The sequence below is a fragment of the Melanerpes formicivorus genome, unplaced genomic scaffold, assembly GCF_026170545.1.
Source record: "Melanerpes formicivorus ecotype bairdi unplaced genomic scaffold, bMelFor1.0.p_v2 SCAF_9, whole genome shotgun sequence".
Classification (NCBI taxonomy): domain Eukaryota; kingdom Metazoa; phylum Chordata; class Aves; order Piciformes; family Picidae; genus Melanerpes; species Melanerpes formicivorus.
Window position 1 is genome coordinate 3,559,762 of NW_027142361.1, and position 16,556 is coordinate 3,576,317.

General features: G+C 45.6%; 1 protein-coding gene across 1 annotated transcript; it reads left to right on the forward strand.

Moving 5' to 3' along the window:
- Positions 1–10,330: 10,330 nt before the first annotated feature.
- Positions 10,331–16,556, forward strand: LOC137443363 (zinc finger protein 607-like). The gene is made up of 3 exons (XM_068142964.1): positions 10,331–10,439; positions 10,593–11,201; positions 12,014–16,556. The coding sequence occupies exons 1-3, from the start codon at positions 10,361–10,363 to the stop codon at positions 14,641–14,643; spliced, it is 3,318 nt and encodes a 1,105-aa protein (XP_067999065.1). The 5' UTR covers positions 10,331–10,360; the 3' UTR covers positions 14,644–16,556.

Genomic DNA, 16,556 nt, shown 5'->3' on the forward strand with positions numbered 1-16,556 from the left:
TCCCAGGAACACCTGTGCAATTCAGGCCTTGAAGAATTCCCTGTTGATAATATAACAGTGGAGTAGGAGATGTGGGAAAGTGTTGGTTGCCTGGTATGCTGAAGTCCAGCTGCCCCTGAGAAGGGAGGCAAGCAAGATAAGGGGGAGGCGAGATCTGGGAAAAAGAGCAATTAGACTGAGTAGAAAAATTCCACAGAGTTGTGAAAACAATGATGTAACCTTTTAGAGAGAAACCAATAGTATGTGTTAAATTAGAATAGAATTAACTATGCATAAGATAAGACTATAAATAATGAAGTGTGGAACAATAAAGTTGGATGATTACTATCACTCATATTGAGTGCTGGCGTCCCTGTCTCCGTTCTTGTCACAGGATCAGAGTTATTGTCCTGGATTCTGGACCACTCTTTGATCGCTAAATCCTGACTTAATTGCAAAGCCTTATCAGGAAGCTGCAATTGCTGATATGATCTAGCAAAAGTCTCACCCCAATGAGGTGGTTAGCGGTGACACCTTGTAAAGAGTCTGCTGGCTGCCGGGGTGTGGCTTCCGCAGCATTGCAAGTGAATTGCCACTTAATTGCAAGGTCTGAGGCAGTGTTATTTTCAACTCTCTGCTTGCTGACATGGGTTGAAACTCAGAGAGTATTGTCTTAGGATGTAACTTTTTTTTGTTGCAATCAGAGTATCCTCCATAGATTTATAGATGAGAAAGGCACAATGAGTCTGTCTAAATGGGAACAAAGACCAAGCCAGAGAATTCTGGCATGCCTTGTGGCTAGCCATTGATATTGATGGGTGGAGTCTGCCTTAATCGATGACTCAGTAGATGCAGACTTTGTTGAATCCTCTGGGTGTAAGTAAATTGTAAAGAAACAATCCTTCAAATCAGTAATAATCAAGTCCCAATTTGGGTGGACTGGGAGTTGGGAGGCCAGGTTGTAAGGCACCCATCTCCTCCATGATCGCTCTCAGACCTCGTAATAAACACCATTTCATAGTTTCATAGTTTCATAGTTTCATTCAGGGTTGGAAGGGACCACAAGGATCATCTAGTTCCAACCCCCCTGCCATGGACAGGGACACCCCACACTAGATCAGGCTGGCCACAGCCTCATCCAGCCTGCTCTTAAACACCCCCAGGGACGGGGCCTCGACCACCTCCCTGGACAACCCATTCCAGGGTTTCATCACTCTCATGGTGAAGAACCTCCTCCTCACATCCAGCCTGAATCTCCCCACCTCCAGCTTCATTCCATTCCCCCTAGTCCTAGCACTACCTGAGATCCTGAGAAGTCCTTCCCCAGCCTTCCTGTAGGCCCCCTTCAGATACTGGAAGGCGACAATTAGGTCTCCTCGGAGCCTTCTCTTCTGCAGACTGTACAGCCCCAACTCCTTCAGTCTGTCCTCATAGGAGAGGTGCTCCAGCCCTCTGATCATCCTCGTGGCCCTTCTCTGGACACGTTCCAGCACTTCCACATCCCTCTTGTAATAGGGGCTCCAGAACTGGACACAGTACTCCAGGTGGGGTCTCACCAGGGCTGAGTAGAGGGGGAGGATCACCTCCCTCGACCTGCTAGCCACACTTCTCCTGATGCAGCCCAGGATCTGATTGGCTTTGCGGGCTGCAAGTGCACACTGAGAGCTCATGTTGAGCTTTTTGTCCACCAGCACCCCCAAGTCTCTCTCCTCAGGGCTACCCTCCAGCCAGTCACTGCCCAGCCTGTATTTGTGCCTGGGATTGCCTCGACCCAGATGCAGGACCCTGCACTTGCTCTTATTGAACTTCATGAGGTTGGCCTGTGCCCACCTCTCCAGCCTGTCAAGGTCCCTCTGGATGGCCTCCCTTCCCTCCAGCGTGTCTGCTGCACCACACAGCTTGGTGTCATCAGCAAACTTGCTGAGGGTGCACTCAATGCCACTGTCCATGTCCCCCACAAAGATGTTGAATAAGACAGGTCCCAGGACTGATCCCTGAGGGACTCCGCTTGTCACTGGCCTCCACTGGGACATGGAGCCATTGACAGCCACTCTTTGGGTGCGGCCATCAAGCCAGTTCCTTATCCATCTAGTGGTGCACCAATCAAACCCATGTGTCACCAGTTTGGAGACCAGGATGTGGTGTGGGACAGTGTCGAAGGCTTTGCTCAGGTCCAGGTAAACGACATCAGTTGCTCGGCCCTCATCTATTAATTTTGTCACCTGCTCATAGAAGGCCACCAGGTTGGTCAGGCAGGATTTGCCCTTGGCAAAGCCATGCTGACTGTTCCCAATCACCTCTTCACTATTCTTTTGAGCGAGTAGTGACTCCAGGAGGATCTGTTCCATGATCTTTCCAGGCACAGAGGTGAGACTGACTGGCCTGTAGTTCCCTGGTTCCTCCTTCTTGCCCTTTTTGAAGATGGGGGCAATGTTTCCCCTTTTCCAGTCTGTGGGGACTTCACCAGACTGCCAGGACTTTTGAAATATAATAGAGAGGGGTTTAGCAACCTCATCTGCCAGTTCTCTCAGTACCCGTGGGTGTAACCCGTCGGGTCCCATGGACTTGAACACTTTCAGGTTCTTCAGATGATCACGAACCTGATCTGCACTTACAATGGGCAGTTCTTCCTCCCCGTCCCTGGCTTTGACTTCCATAACATCAGGAGTGTGGCTAGAGGCCCTTGCAGTGAAGACTGAGGTAAAGAAGTTATTAAGTACCTCAGCCTTTTCCTCATCACATGTGACCATGTCACCATTTTCCTTTCTGAGGGGGCCCACACCTTCCCTAGTCTTCTTCTTCCCATTAATATACCCATTAATATAATATATTTGCTGACATACGTGTGTCAAAAGGGATTAACAAATGTGTTGAAAACAACTGATTGATTGCAGCAGTTGTGTATCCTGACTATAGCCCATAGGTAGCTATGGCTTGTCTAGCTTCCTTTAACATTTGTCAGTCCAGAGATTTCCATAGTCGTTGTTGACCTTCTAATACCACAGGAGATGCATGTACAGTCTGTGGCTACATTTCCCACAATACCTTTCCACCAGCGCAGCGGGACAGTTCCCTGTCCCTCCCACCTCCCGATTGTCCTATCGGGACTCGATTGGAACCTCCATTGGAGTGCTATATTCTGCTGATAATGTCTGGAATGTAGGAGGTGGGGGGGGGGTGTAGCACAGCTGAAGCCGCGGGGGGTGGCACGGGCCGCTGGTGCAGGCCGCTCCTGCCGGTGCCGCTGCCAGTGTCGGCGCCGGTATCGGCGGTGCGTCGGTCGGTGCCGCCTTGATCGGAGCCACCGGTACTCGTGGGGTCCATGGGAGCTCGCGGGAGCCGTTGCCAGGAGAACTGGTGGGGTGGGGGCGCCGCTGGCATGGGCACCACCGAGATGAGGGCACCGGGATGAGTGCCACTGGGACGGGCACTGCTGGGATGGGCGCTGCTGGGGTGGGAACCACCGCCAGGGTGGCTGGGGCTCGCGGGTGGGGTGCGGTCGCAAGAATGCCGCAATCGTGAGCCTGCAAGCGCTCCATTTTTCCAAAAGGAGTTGTAGGGCAGAGTCGGCACTGTCCGGCCTCCCAGCGTCAATCCTCTCGTCTTCCAAATCCAAGCCGTTGCTGCCAGTATTAGAGGAAGATGTTGATGAAGGGGATCGAAGACACTGAATCACAAATTTCTCTGCCTTTTTATCGTTTTCTCTGCTGGGTGCGAACGGCAGTGGTGGTGTCTAATAAACACGGTGTGCTCGCCAAGATGGCGGACGTGGCGTCTTCTTTGTCTAATTCCTGCTGCGTAGTGACCTCCATTTTGATTTCGCGCGCCTTATTAGTTCGATCAGGATTCGCTTCTACTGCTATTGACGTGGCAGGAGCAGATTTTTTTGCACAAAAGGACGGTAATAAAAGAGCTGCGATTTGTGTAGAGGGAGGAGTAGCGGACAATTGAAATTGTGAGGAGGAAGCTGAAGTGCTTCTATGCGAATGCGCGCATCTTGGGCAACAAACAGGATGAGTTAAGGGCCACTGTGCTGCTGGGATGCCACGACATAGTGGATATTACTGAAACTTGGTGGGATGAATCCCATGACTGGGATGTAGGGATAGATGGGTATAAACTCTTTAGGAAGGATAGGCAGGGAAGGAGAGGAGGAGGTGTTGCCCTCTATGTCAATAGCCAGTTGGAATCAGTGGAGGTCCAACTGGGGAGGGATGATAAGCTAGTTGAGAGTGTATGGGTCAAAATTAAAGGCAGGACAGGGGAAGAAGATATTACTGTGGGGGTCTCCTACAGGCCACCTGACCAGCAGATCCAAGCAGATGAGGCCCTCCACAGGCAAATAGAAGCAGCTTCCAGGTCACAAGCCCTGGTCCTCATGGGTGATTTCAACCACCCGGATATCTGCTGGAGGGACAACACAGCAAGGCACCAGCAATCCAGGATGTTCCTGGACTGCATAGAAGACAACTTCCTCCTCCAAATGGTGGAGGATCCAACAAGAAATGGTGCTATGCTGGACCTTGTTCTCACCAACAGGGAAGGGCTGGTAAGCAATGTGAGGCTCATAGACGGCCTTGGCTGCAGTGACCATGAAGCAGTTGAATTTAACATCCTCAGGGCAATCAGGAAGAAGTATTCCAAGCTCACGACCCTAGACTTTAGGCGTGCAGATTTTGATCGCTTCAGGGATCTGCTAGCCAAAGTGTCGTGGGACAAAGCCCTGGAGGGAAGAGGGACCCAGGACAGCTGGTCAGTATTCAAGGACCACCTCCTCTGTGTCCAGGAGCTCTGTATACCAACAAAGAGAAAAGCAGGTAAGAATGCTAGGAGGCCTGCCTGGATAGGCAAGGAGCTGCTGGACACACTATTACTTAAAAGGAAACTCTACAGGAAGTGGAGGGAAGGACAGGTAGAACAGGGGGAATATAAGGAAGCTGCCCGAGCAGCAAGAGTCCTGGTTAGGAAAGCCAAAGCAGAGTTTGAGTTGAATCTAGCCAGGGAGATTAAAGGGAATACTAAGAACTTTTACAGGTATATTAATGGGAAGAAGAAGACTAGGGAAGGTGTGGGCCCCCTCAGAAAGGAAAATGGTGACATGGTCACATGTGATGAGGAAAAGGCTGAGGTACTTAATAACTTCTTTACCTCAGTCTTCACTGCAAGGGCCTCTAGCCACACTCCTGATGTTATGGAAGTCAAAGCCAGGGACGGGGAGGAAGAACTGCCCATTGTAAGTGCAGATCAGGTTCGTGATCATCTGAAGAACCTGAAAGTGTTCAAGTCCATGGGACCCGACGGGTTACACCCACGGGTACTGAGAGAACTGGCAGATGAGGTTGCTAAACCCCTCTCTATTATATTTCAAAAGTCCTGGCAATCTGGTGAAGTCCCCACAGACTGGAAAAGGGGAAACATTGCCCCCATCTTCAAAAAGGGCAAGAAGGAGGAACCAGGGAACTACAGGCCAGTCAGTCTCACCTCTGTGCCTGGAAAGATCATGGAGCAGATCCTCCTGGAGTCACTACTCGCTCAAAAGAATAGTGAAGAGGTGATTGGGAGCAGTCAGCATGGCTTTGCCAAGGGCAAATCCTGCCTGACCAACCTGATGGCCTTCTATGAGCAGGTGACAAAATTAATAGATGAGGGGCGAGCAACTGATGTCATTTACCTGGACCTGAGCAAAGCCTTCGACACTGTCCCACACCACATCCTGGTCTCCAAACTGGTGACACATGGGTTTGATGGGTGGACCACTAGATGGATAAGGAACTGGCTTGATGGCCGCACCCAAAGAGTGGCTGTCAATGGCTCCATGTCCCAGTGGAGGCCAGTGACAAGCGGAGTCCCTCAGGGATCAGTCCTGGGACCTGTCTTATTCAACATCTTTGTGGGGGACATGGACAGTGGCATTGAGTGCACCCTCAGCAAGTTTGCTGATGACACCAAGCTGTGTGGTGCAGCAGACACGCTGGAGGGAAGGGAGGCCATCCAGAGGGACCTTGACAGGCTGGAGAGGTGGGCACAGGCCAACCTCATGAAGTTCAATAAGAGCAAGTGCAGGGTCCTGCATCTGGGTCGAGGCAATCCCAGGCACAAATACAGGCTGGGCAGTGACTGGCTGGAAAGTAGCCCTGAGGAGAGAGACTTGGGGGTGCTGGTGGACAAAAAGCTCAACATGAGCTCTCAGTGTGCACTTGCAGCCCGCAAAGCCAATCAGATCCTGGGCTGCATCAGGAGAAGTGTGGCTAGCAGGTCGAGGGAGGTGATCCTCCCCCTCTACTCAGCCCTGGTGAGACCCCACCTGGAGTACTGTGTCCAGTTCTGGAGCCCCTATTACAAGAGGGATGTGGAGGTGCTGGAACGTGTCCAGAGAAGGGCCACAAGGATGATCAGAGGGCTGGAGCACCTCTCCTATGAGGACAGACTGAAGGAGTTGGGGCTGTTCAGTCTGCAGAAGAGAAGGCTCCGAGGTGACCTAATTGTCGCCTTCCAGTATCTGAAAGGGGCCTACAGGAAGGCTGGGGAAGGACTTCTCAGGATCTCAGGTAGTGCTAGGACTAGGGGGAATGGAATGAAGCTGGAGGTGGGGAGATTCAGGCTGGATGTGAGGAGGAGGTTCTTCACCATGAGAGTGGTGAGACCCTGGAATGCGTTGTCCAGGGAGGTGGTCGAGGCCCCGTCCCTGGGGGTGTTTAAGAGCAGGCTGGATGAGGCTGTGGCCAGCCTGATCTAGTGTGGGGTGTCCCTGCCCATGGCAGGGGGGTTGGAACTAGATGATCCTTGTGGTCCCTTCCAACCCTGAATGAAACTATGAAACTATGAAACTATAAGCTGATGGAGCGGCAGACGATGTGCAGGGAGAGAGGAGGGGGGCGGAGGGCGGGGGATGCCTTCCAAATCTCCCTTTTTCGTCTTGGTTAGAACCAATGCCGCAGCAGCTGAATCGGGAGTAGACTGCTCTGCCTTTTTTGATTGCAATGTATGTGACGGTCTGCCACACGGTGCTATAGCAAAAAAAATTCTTTTTAAGTATTTAGCACCTCATCCCAGAGCTGGGCTGCAATTTTGTCCCATGCTTCGGAAGTAAAAGCTTCAATTGCTGTGGGGATGACTCCGGGCCCAGGCTAATAACCCTTTTAAGATCCCAGAATCGCCAGTAATACCTCTCACTGAGAGGATAGTTTGGAGGGCTGTTTGTGGAGTGCTCCCCCTTGCCCCTCCTCCGGCTGCTCACGGGGCCCAGGTGAAATTCACTTCCTTTTCTGAGCGTGCACTGCTTATTTAGTCAGCACCGGGGCAGTGCTGGTTCAACTGGCTTTCCGTATCGCTCGGACGTACCTCTTTATGCTGAGTCGAGCAGCATCGTAGGCCGAGGATCCCAAATCACGAATTAGGGTGCCACTTATAGATGACGGAGATTGGAGTCAATACAGCTGACCAATATGATCGAGTATTGTTCCTTTATTGTTCCAGTATTGCAGGCCTATGGTGCAGGCCTATGGTGTGAGTATAGCACAGTAAAGTAAAGCATAGAAGAAGAAGGGAAAGGAAAGGCAGAAGTGCGTAGCCAGGGAACTTCTACAGCTTATCTAAACTTGGAGTGCCTTGTTGGCATGGCTTCATTGGTTCCCTATGAGTGACCACACATTGCGCTATTACAGATTATTGGTCCAACTACTAATGACACGTGAGGTTTGTTGATGCAGGTGCATGTCCTGTTGTCCCAAGATAACTTTCTGTGTTTATAGCTACCAGTGCCCTGTTTTAGTTACATGCTGCAGGCACAGCACTGTTTTGCTAAACTGCTAGCTGGCTCTGCACTTAGGCTGAGCATGGCCTACCACCATGTCAGGCTCTAGGCCTACACTGCCAGATTGCTCACACTGCTCGTCGCTGGCATTGCCACAACCAATAATCTATAATAGTGTGATGTGTGGTCACTCATAGGGAACCAATGCCTCAAAGATTCCTTACCAGATGCTTTCCACAACTTGTTTTCTTTTTTTCTCTCCCATGTTTGAGCATGGGTATGAGCATTGTTGCAGGTAAGTTTCTACCACTCCTCTGCAAGCTGACTAGTTTTGTGCAATGGACTTGTAAAAGCAGTTCCACCATTCCCCGCTCACTTTCCGCAGGCAGATTTATTCTTCACCCACTGCATGAACACTTCATTTGCTGGATCTGGGTGTACTAAGCTGAGAGTTACAGTTCAAGGGGAAAGGATTTACAGCTTTCTAAAGTTTGCAAAGTTTTGCAGGTTTGTTTGTGGTTTCTGTTTGTTTGTTTGTTGCCTTATTTTTTGGGAGGTGATGTATTTTTCAAGTAAGATAATTCAAAAGTTTATGTTTTAAAAAGAAAGAATTTGAGACAGATATTAATCACCTTCCAGCAAGAATATATGAATAACTAAGTCAATCCAAATTAAATTGTTTTCCTTTTTTGTCTGCATTTTCTCAGGTTCTGCAGACTCAGGTTACAAGAAACAAGCAAAGTTGTTACATCTTTTTCATCTGTTAATCTCTGTGCTTTTCAAATGAAAAATTGGAACTAACTCAGGAAAAAAAGATTCAGCAAAGGGCTGAGATGCAAATCGCTCTATGAAATCTGTACACATCACTGAGAATTCAGCCAGGAGTCACAGCCAAAAGAGAAATCCTGTTCACAATGGGTTTCCTGCAGTTTAGTCTCTCTGAAAACAGGTGAAGTTGTGCATTTTGAGTGTCACCTATGGAATGAGCTGTTACCTTTCCATTAGATTTGATAATTACAACTGAGGTGATGTACTTTCCCCATTGAATTTCTACTTCAAATTCAGATCTTATCTGCTATCGCTTTTCACAGGAGACATTCTGGACCGGCTGAACAAGAACAGGATTATTTGCGATCTTGTGTGTTTCCATGTTCTCTCACGGCAGACCTTTTCTCAGCACAGTCACGGGGCAAACTCGTGGCCGCAGAGATCTCTCGTGGAGGAGATTCAAATGGTTCTGGCAGGAGGAGAGGGGTTTGGTTGTTTAGATTTTTTTCTTCATTTGCTTGGTGTATTTGTTTGGGGTTTTTTGTTTGCTCGTTTGTGTTTTGTTTGTTTGTTCCATTTATTTATGGGATGAACATGAAAAAGTATGTCCTATGGACAGCTGGGGTAGAAAAAAAAATCTAGGCAAGACATCCAGCTCACCCCAGCACATGCTTCTTCCAACCAACCAGCACACTTCAACCAACCTGGAGAACAGTCTAGTTTTGTAGGAGAGTCCCAGGTTCCCTGACAGTGAGGTGACTTCAGTCTCTTCTCGAAGTAACTAGTGACAGGCCATGAGGAAATGGACTCAAGCAGCAGCAGTGAAGATTTAAATTGGCTATTAGGAAACCTTTCTTTACTGAAAGCATGGTCAGTCATTGTAACATGCTGTCCCAGGGTGGTGGTGGAGTCACCATCTCTACAGGTGTTCAAAAAGTGTGCAGACACGGCACTTCGGGACATGGTTTAGTGGGCATGGTGGTGTTGATGGTTGGACTTGAGCTTGGACGTTTTTTCCCAACCTTAATGATGCTATCATCAGACTACCAGAAGCACCTCTCCCATTTCTGTGGAACGAAGACATTATTCCTGTGTGAGGAATGTGATAAACTGGTTATAATATTTGGCTTTCGCAAGGGGAATTACTGGGGACTGTGGGTTGGTTATTGTGTGGGGTATTGGGGAAGAAAGGTGAGGTGCCAACAAGTCTGAAGACTGGCCAGGTCAAAAGTGCAGGTTTTGTCTCAGTCTGGTTTTGTCCCAGTCTTGATGGAGAGGGGTGGGAGTGTGTTGGGGAATATATGAATATGTATGTTTGCTGTCTATTTAAGTTAACCTTGTGTTGTTAGGGTGCGCCTCTAGCAAACTCGCTATGCGCCCAGCGCTGTGTTGCCTTTATTTTATAATAAACTGGTTATAAATTTTCAGCAGTGAGTTCATTTCTCACAGGAAGGAACACTCGAGAGCACCGAGAGCCCGAGCCCTCCACAGCCTGCCTGATGGGCTTTTGTAGAGCTTTCGAAAACCCTTCCTTGCCCAGTACTGGTGTGTTCTGGCCCAGGTAATGGGTAATTAACCTGTTTTTTAACCCAGTGAAAACCCCCGACCATAAAAAACGGCCCGACGAGCACTATGTGCCAGTCCGAGGCACAACAAACGCGAAAACCCTAGCTCCTGCTTAGGCTACGCCCCCTGGGTCGCCCTCCACTCATATGGCGGCGACCGTGCCTCTCTCCGCCCACTGGGGCACCGCGTAACCGGCAGCGCCAGTCCCCGCCCGAGTCCGTTGCGGACGTCAGCGTGCGACTGCGGCGCGGCTGCTGCGGACCCGGTCGGAACAGAGCGAGCCGAAATCGGGGGATGTCGGAGGAACGGGGGATGCCGGAAGAGCAGTGGTTGCCGGAGGATCAGGGGATGTCGGAGCCGGTGGACGACAGCGGTGAGTGCTCGTTTTTCAGGAGGGCGGGGCGTGAGAGGCGCGAGTGGAGGGCGAAGCCGGAGGGGAAGCGGATGCAATGGCGATCTGGGCTTGCGCATGCGCGGTGGGCACAACCGGGAACTAGCATTAAAAATAGGGTTTTTTGGTTCTCAGAGTCGGATGTATTTGAAATTGATCTCCCGATCATTGTGTTGGTGCTGAGCGATGATGATTTAATCCAAGATGACACCGAAAAGCAAGCGGCGTCGCTTCCCGAGGTGAAGCAGGACGGTGAACTGGAGGTTAACACAAATACGGTTGTGTTTAAAAGTGATGAGACACCTCTAAATGACAGTAACCGTTTAAGCATTTGTGTAGAAAACGAGAATGCTTCAAATAAGGGTAATAGTATGAAACGCTCTGAAGAAACATGTGTTGCTGAGAGTGTGTGTAACAACACAAAAACATCTTTGTGTGATGCTGGCACAGATAAATACAGTCAGAACTGCGTGTTGTCTACATTATTTTGCAAAACAGAGTTTACAGAGGTACACAAAGCCAACGACAGAGAATGTGATGGTGATAGGCTCCAGAAGATTCCTCTTCTCTCTACTGCTCTCAAGGGTGGAGATGAGGCTATCAAGACAAGCAGACAGGTGACATTGGCAGCGATACACAAACATGAAGAGGAACTTGTCAGTGTTGCAAATATTCCTTCTGATGGCAGTCAAGAGAAACAACCAGAAATCCCCAAAGAGATGGAGACAACTGTTGAAATGGAAGGTAATCTTAGATAATCATATATTAATAAGACTATTGCAAGGTTTAAGTAATCTGATAAATCACAACTTTTATGAAATACATGGGAAAGTGTATAGGAAGAATGGCAAATGCATCTATTTTACAGTAAGCATTTCAACATAGATTAAAATCCTATGCAGCAGAAACAGAATATTGACTGGAGTATGCTTACTTTCACAGCCTTGTGGGAAATAGTAAAACTACAATAAATGGTTACTGTTTCATTCTTCAGTTTGCAAACCGGCAGCCTTTCATCAGGGAAAAGAATATGAAAATAAAAATGTGACATTAGGGAGAGAAAAGTCTCATTAGAGGCATAATTTAGGTTTAAAATCTAATGTATCTTATAGCAGATGGAAGTTATTCAGGAAGAAAGGCATAGAAAAGTACTAAGAGTACTTTCTAACAGAAAACAACAGCAGGAACATCCTATGTGTGAGAATGGAGCTCTAGCAAAGTTTGTTGACAGTACTTTCACAGGGATTCTGGCATAAAGCTGTTTCATTAAACACTAGGGGATGCAGTGTTGTTTTATGAAATTCAGAACTTGGAGTAAAAAGATGGAAAGAAAGAGGCTCCTAACTTGGATTTCTTCTCCTAAAATTGTATTTAAATGTTGGGGGGAGCAGAGATGGGTGACATGGAGACATTAGGAAAGAAGTAAGATAGGAAAGTATTAAGGAAGCAAAAGGAGTGGAGAGCAGTCAAGTTGTTAGTTTGGGATTATGACTATTAATCATGAACATTGGTGATTGTATGAAATGTCATGCATGTGACTTTTTATGCCCCTTTAGATCCTGGTTCTTCAAAGAATGGAGATAAAAAAGTTAGAAAGAGGAGCAAATTCAAAGATGAAAGTCTGAGTTCTCTTTTGGAACATGGCTTGAAAGAAGAATCAGAATTTACGTATTGTCCAGTTCCAGTTCTTAGTGGATGTGCTTCAGAAGAATTGCTAAAAAATGTAGGGGAAACAGAGATAAATGCTTCCACTTCTGCTGAATCAAATACTACTGGAGAGCATATTTACAAGACACTAAAAACATTTCCTAGAAAAAGACACTGGCAACAAAAGGCTGTTTCACCTGATGCAAGCCCCACAGAATTCCAAAGTCTTCAAGGTTTATCATGGCTAAGTAATAGTGTGACCATCAAACCTCTTTCTAAAGCATCTTCTGTAAATAAGCATGCAAGATTGAAGTGCAGGTTTTGTACTTCGGTGTATAAAAGTAGTGCACATCTCAAGAAACATGTTTATTCAGCTCATAAAGATAAGAAAATACATAAATGCTGCTTTTGTAAGAGAACATTTTTCTTTTCTGTCAACCTTAAGAACCACCTTAAATTTCATAAGAAAATAAGTAAGTTGCAAAAGGAAAGAAAAAATAGAATAAATGTGAGAAAACTAATGCAGAGAAGATCTGAAGAAAGGAAGTCTGAGATTAAGAAAAAAGAAAGTAAATATGAGAATTTTTTCATCAATATTGAAAGGGACTTTACACCTCAGGATGTACCAGTTAGTTTTTCCTGCAAAAGGTGTTTGTTTGCTTCATCAAATCCTAGGATTTTTATTAATCACATGAAAGGTCATAAAGAGAGACCACCTTACCAGTGTCCTCAATGTGATTATTCCTGTGTTACCTTATCTTATCTGTTAAATCACATGTACTGGCATGCTGGGTATAAGCTGTACCAGTGCAGGTTTTGCACCTTTTTTTCATTGTATTTTGAAAGCATGGTAAGGCATAGCTACATACACACAGGGGCTAAGCCCTATTCCTGTGAGTTCTGTGAGTCAGCATTCACAAGCATTACTGGGTTAAAGAGACACAGGAGATTACATGCAAGTGAGGAAACAAGCCAAGGGCAGCAAGTGGACTTCATAAGTGGAAGAAAGACAGTCCAAAGAGCTCTGAAGCATTATACATGTGGTAAGTGTAACACAGTATTTTACAGCAGAGAACATCTCAGCTGTCATAAGAAATTCCATGATCAGTTTAAGGCTACTGCTAATGGTTATGTGAACCAGAGCAATGAATATCATAAAAGCAAAATATGCAGAGTTGACAGTTCACAGGACCATTCTTCTCTGTCTCCTCCTGGTAAAGATAATGAATGTTTCACTGGAGAAGTACTAGCTTCAGAAATTGACTATGTGAAGGCAGGCGAGGTGTGGGACAATAAGAAAAATTGCTCTGAAAAGAAATTCCATGCAAACAGCCATAGAAGCAAGAACTTACCTATTACTGGGAATAGATCAGAAGGTCCTGTGAATTCTTACAAAATGGACACTTTAATTTGTAGAGAGGAGCCTCTCTTTAACTGCAGGGACTTTGATTCACAAGTTCAAGATGATAATGTATATCAGAGATGTATGGAGAATCTAGAAGATACACAGGCTTCTAACTTCTCTAGATTTAAAACTTACAAGTGCCAGCACTGCAATTATGCTACTGTTGATTATAGCAACTTTAAGATGCACTTAAAAATACACACCAATGAAAGACCATTTGTATGTGAAGAATGCAATGAGACATTTAAAACGTCAAACCATTTGGAGAAACACATCCTCATTCATGTAAAGAATGGATATGGGTTTTACCATTGCCTCTATGTGGACAGCCATTTAGAAAATCTTGAATTGCACCATGAAATGCACGACAGCATGTGTCCAGAAAGACACTTTGATTCCTTGGAAGGTTCAAGCAATGCCCATTCCTTGCTTGATTCAGGTGTCTCTGGAGTACTGCCAGATGTCCAGAGGGTCAAAGAAACTGAGTTGCTAGTAGGGCAGCCACGATTCTATCAGTGTGCAGAGTGTGAGTACGCTACACATACTTTAAACAATCTTGAATTACATATCAGAACTCACACAGATGAGAAACCTTACAGCTGCAGTGTTTGTCAGAAGAAGTTTCGTACCTCCAGTCACCTGAGAAGACACACAGTCACACATTCCAATATAGAACATCTGAAGTGCTCAAACTGTGACTATTCAACAAAAAATTGGCTGTCCTTGAAACAGCATCTGGCTTTGCACTCCTGCAAGGAAAGCTCATCTACTGTCTCTCTCTACCAACCACAAAATCAGCTGCCTTTCAAAACATACAAGTGTGAACAATGTGGCTATTCCACAGCCCGCAGTGGAAACTTGAAGCTACACCTGAGGATTCACACAGGGGAGAAGCCCTTCAAGTGTGGTCAGTGCGCTGTTGCTTTCTGCACATCCAGCCACCTGAAGCGCCACTTACTGACTCATTTAAAGTTGCGCTGCAGAAGGTGTAAATTTTCTACATTGGATAAGCATGCCTTTCAAAAGCATGCAAAAACACACATAAAAAAGTACAAATGTGGAAAGTGTAATGTGATGCTGCCTACCAAGAAGCTTCTGGAAAAGCATAAACAGCAACATGAGCTTGAAGTATAAACCTGGGATTTGTAAGTTGTCACTTGATTCTGGAGAGGTTTGCATGTCCTTAATTTGTTTATTGGTTTACATTCCCCTGCAGCACCCAGAACAATGGCTGGAAATGCATTCAGCATTTTTGGTACAGAGTGAAACGTGAGGTGGTGGTCATCAGTTCAACCACTTAGTCCACAGCACTAATTTTCTTGTTAAAAAAGTAATAAAAAAACCCCCTCTTGTTTAAGTGAAAAAAATGCTTAAAGTGATGGGAACGGATTATTAGGAGGGGATATATGTTTTATTGTATAGTAATAACATTTCATTTTGAAATTGTCAATGTGTTTGGAGGCTTAATGTTATCTCCTATCTGCTGAAAGTTATACTCCTTAATCCCAGGATCTTCTGCAGTACTTACAAGAGAAGGAAAATAAGCTTACAGAGTTACAGAAGCAAAAGATTTGTGGCATCACTGGAAAGTTTTCTGTATGTATATAGGTAAAAGATTTATTAGGCCATTATCTTGTCTGTATTTTTAATACTTTGACAGAAATGATTGTTCCTTTATCTTAATCCTGAATCTTAATCTTCACTCTTATGTAAATGTGTAATGTTAATTTAGAATGAAATGCTTTATCCTTTCTCAGGCTGGTAGTTGCTGTGTTGTTTCTTCACATAGAAAGTAGAATATTTTTTTAAGAACTTCTGTTAATTTAACCGCTTGCTGATACATTGCAAATACCACTTAGTTACACTGACAACCATAGCAGTATCTTGAACTGCAAAATTAATTTTGGTGAAGAGGTTTACTATGCATCTAAAATGCCATGCATAAGGACCACTTGTACCAAACAGCAGTTGTTATCCGTTAGAGTGAAAACGGATACTTTTTTCTACTTCATATTCAAATCTAGACAAATCTTTTCCGAGTTTTACAGAGTTACACGGTGCTACAAACTGTGTGGACATCACTGTCTTATGCTCAATGGTATGGCTAACAACAGTGTTGCCCTGTTGTGTAAAAAAAAGACGATTGCAACTGGCTCGTGCTAACTGTCCCCTGATATTAGTTCAGTCCATGAAACACCAAAGTAAACCTATAGCTTAGTTTAGAGAATGTAAACATGAAGCTGCTGCTGCTTTTTACTACTCTCAAATGTATGCTTTTCTTTATTAATATAGATAATGTCTTGCAGAGGCTTTCTGGTAACAGGAGACTGGTGGTGGAATCTCTCCCTCTTAGGAAATACTCAAAAGCTAACTGTGCATGCAACCAACTCTAGGTGGCCCTGCTGGAGAAGAGGGTTGGATGACACAACATCTCAAATGGCCCACAGGCATTCTGTGATTTGGAATGCAATTTTCCAAGAGTGGATTGAAACTCACAAATAGATGTGTGTATGTAAGGCCAGGTCAGTAAAGGTATTTAAAGGATCCAGTAGCTGCAGTGAAATCAGAAAATACCAAGACTCTGTACTGTGGTGGTTACAGATCTTTTTAGTGTAAGCTGGGATGTCACCATCTGGATCTTAGAATGATTGAACTGACCACCTGACAGAGTTGCAAGAAAGAACATTATCCCAATATGAATAAAGAAAAGCATTTTGGAGAAATACTAACAATTATACAAGCATGGAATTTTTACTTGCATTACTGTACAATTCTGGACATTTATTTGAAGAAAAATTCTGGTATAAAGAGAAACAAAAAGTAGTGAAGAGAATTCTAAGCCTGTTTACCAGATGAGACTAGGAAAGCTAAATCTGATAGAGAATAATTGTTTACAAGTATGGTGTACAGTGATCTAGAAAGAAGCTCAGTTTAAGTTATAAAACCTTTGTAAACAGCCTATGTTTAGTTATAAGTAAGAACAGCAGAAGATGGAGCTTGGTGAGTTTGTCATATTACTTGGCTGTAATAAAAATAAACTGTTTCCT

What these genes read in the sequence shown, in the direction of transcription:
- LOC137443363 (XM_068142964.1), top strand. Translation starts at nt 10,361, where the DNA reads ATGTCGGAGGAACGGGGGATGCCGGAAGAGCAGTGGTTGCCGGAGGAT. An exon ending in GGAGCCGGTGGACGACAGCG is followed by an intron (nt 10,440 to 10,592) that starts GTGAGTGCTCGT and finishes TTTGGTTCTCAG; the next exon opens with AGTCGGATGTATTTGAAATT. An exon ending in GACAACTGTTGAAATGGAAG is followed by an intron (nt 11,202 to 12,013) that starts GTAATCTTAGAT and finishes ATGCCCCTTTAG; the next exon opens with ATCCTGGTTCTTCAAAGAAT.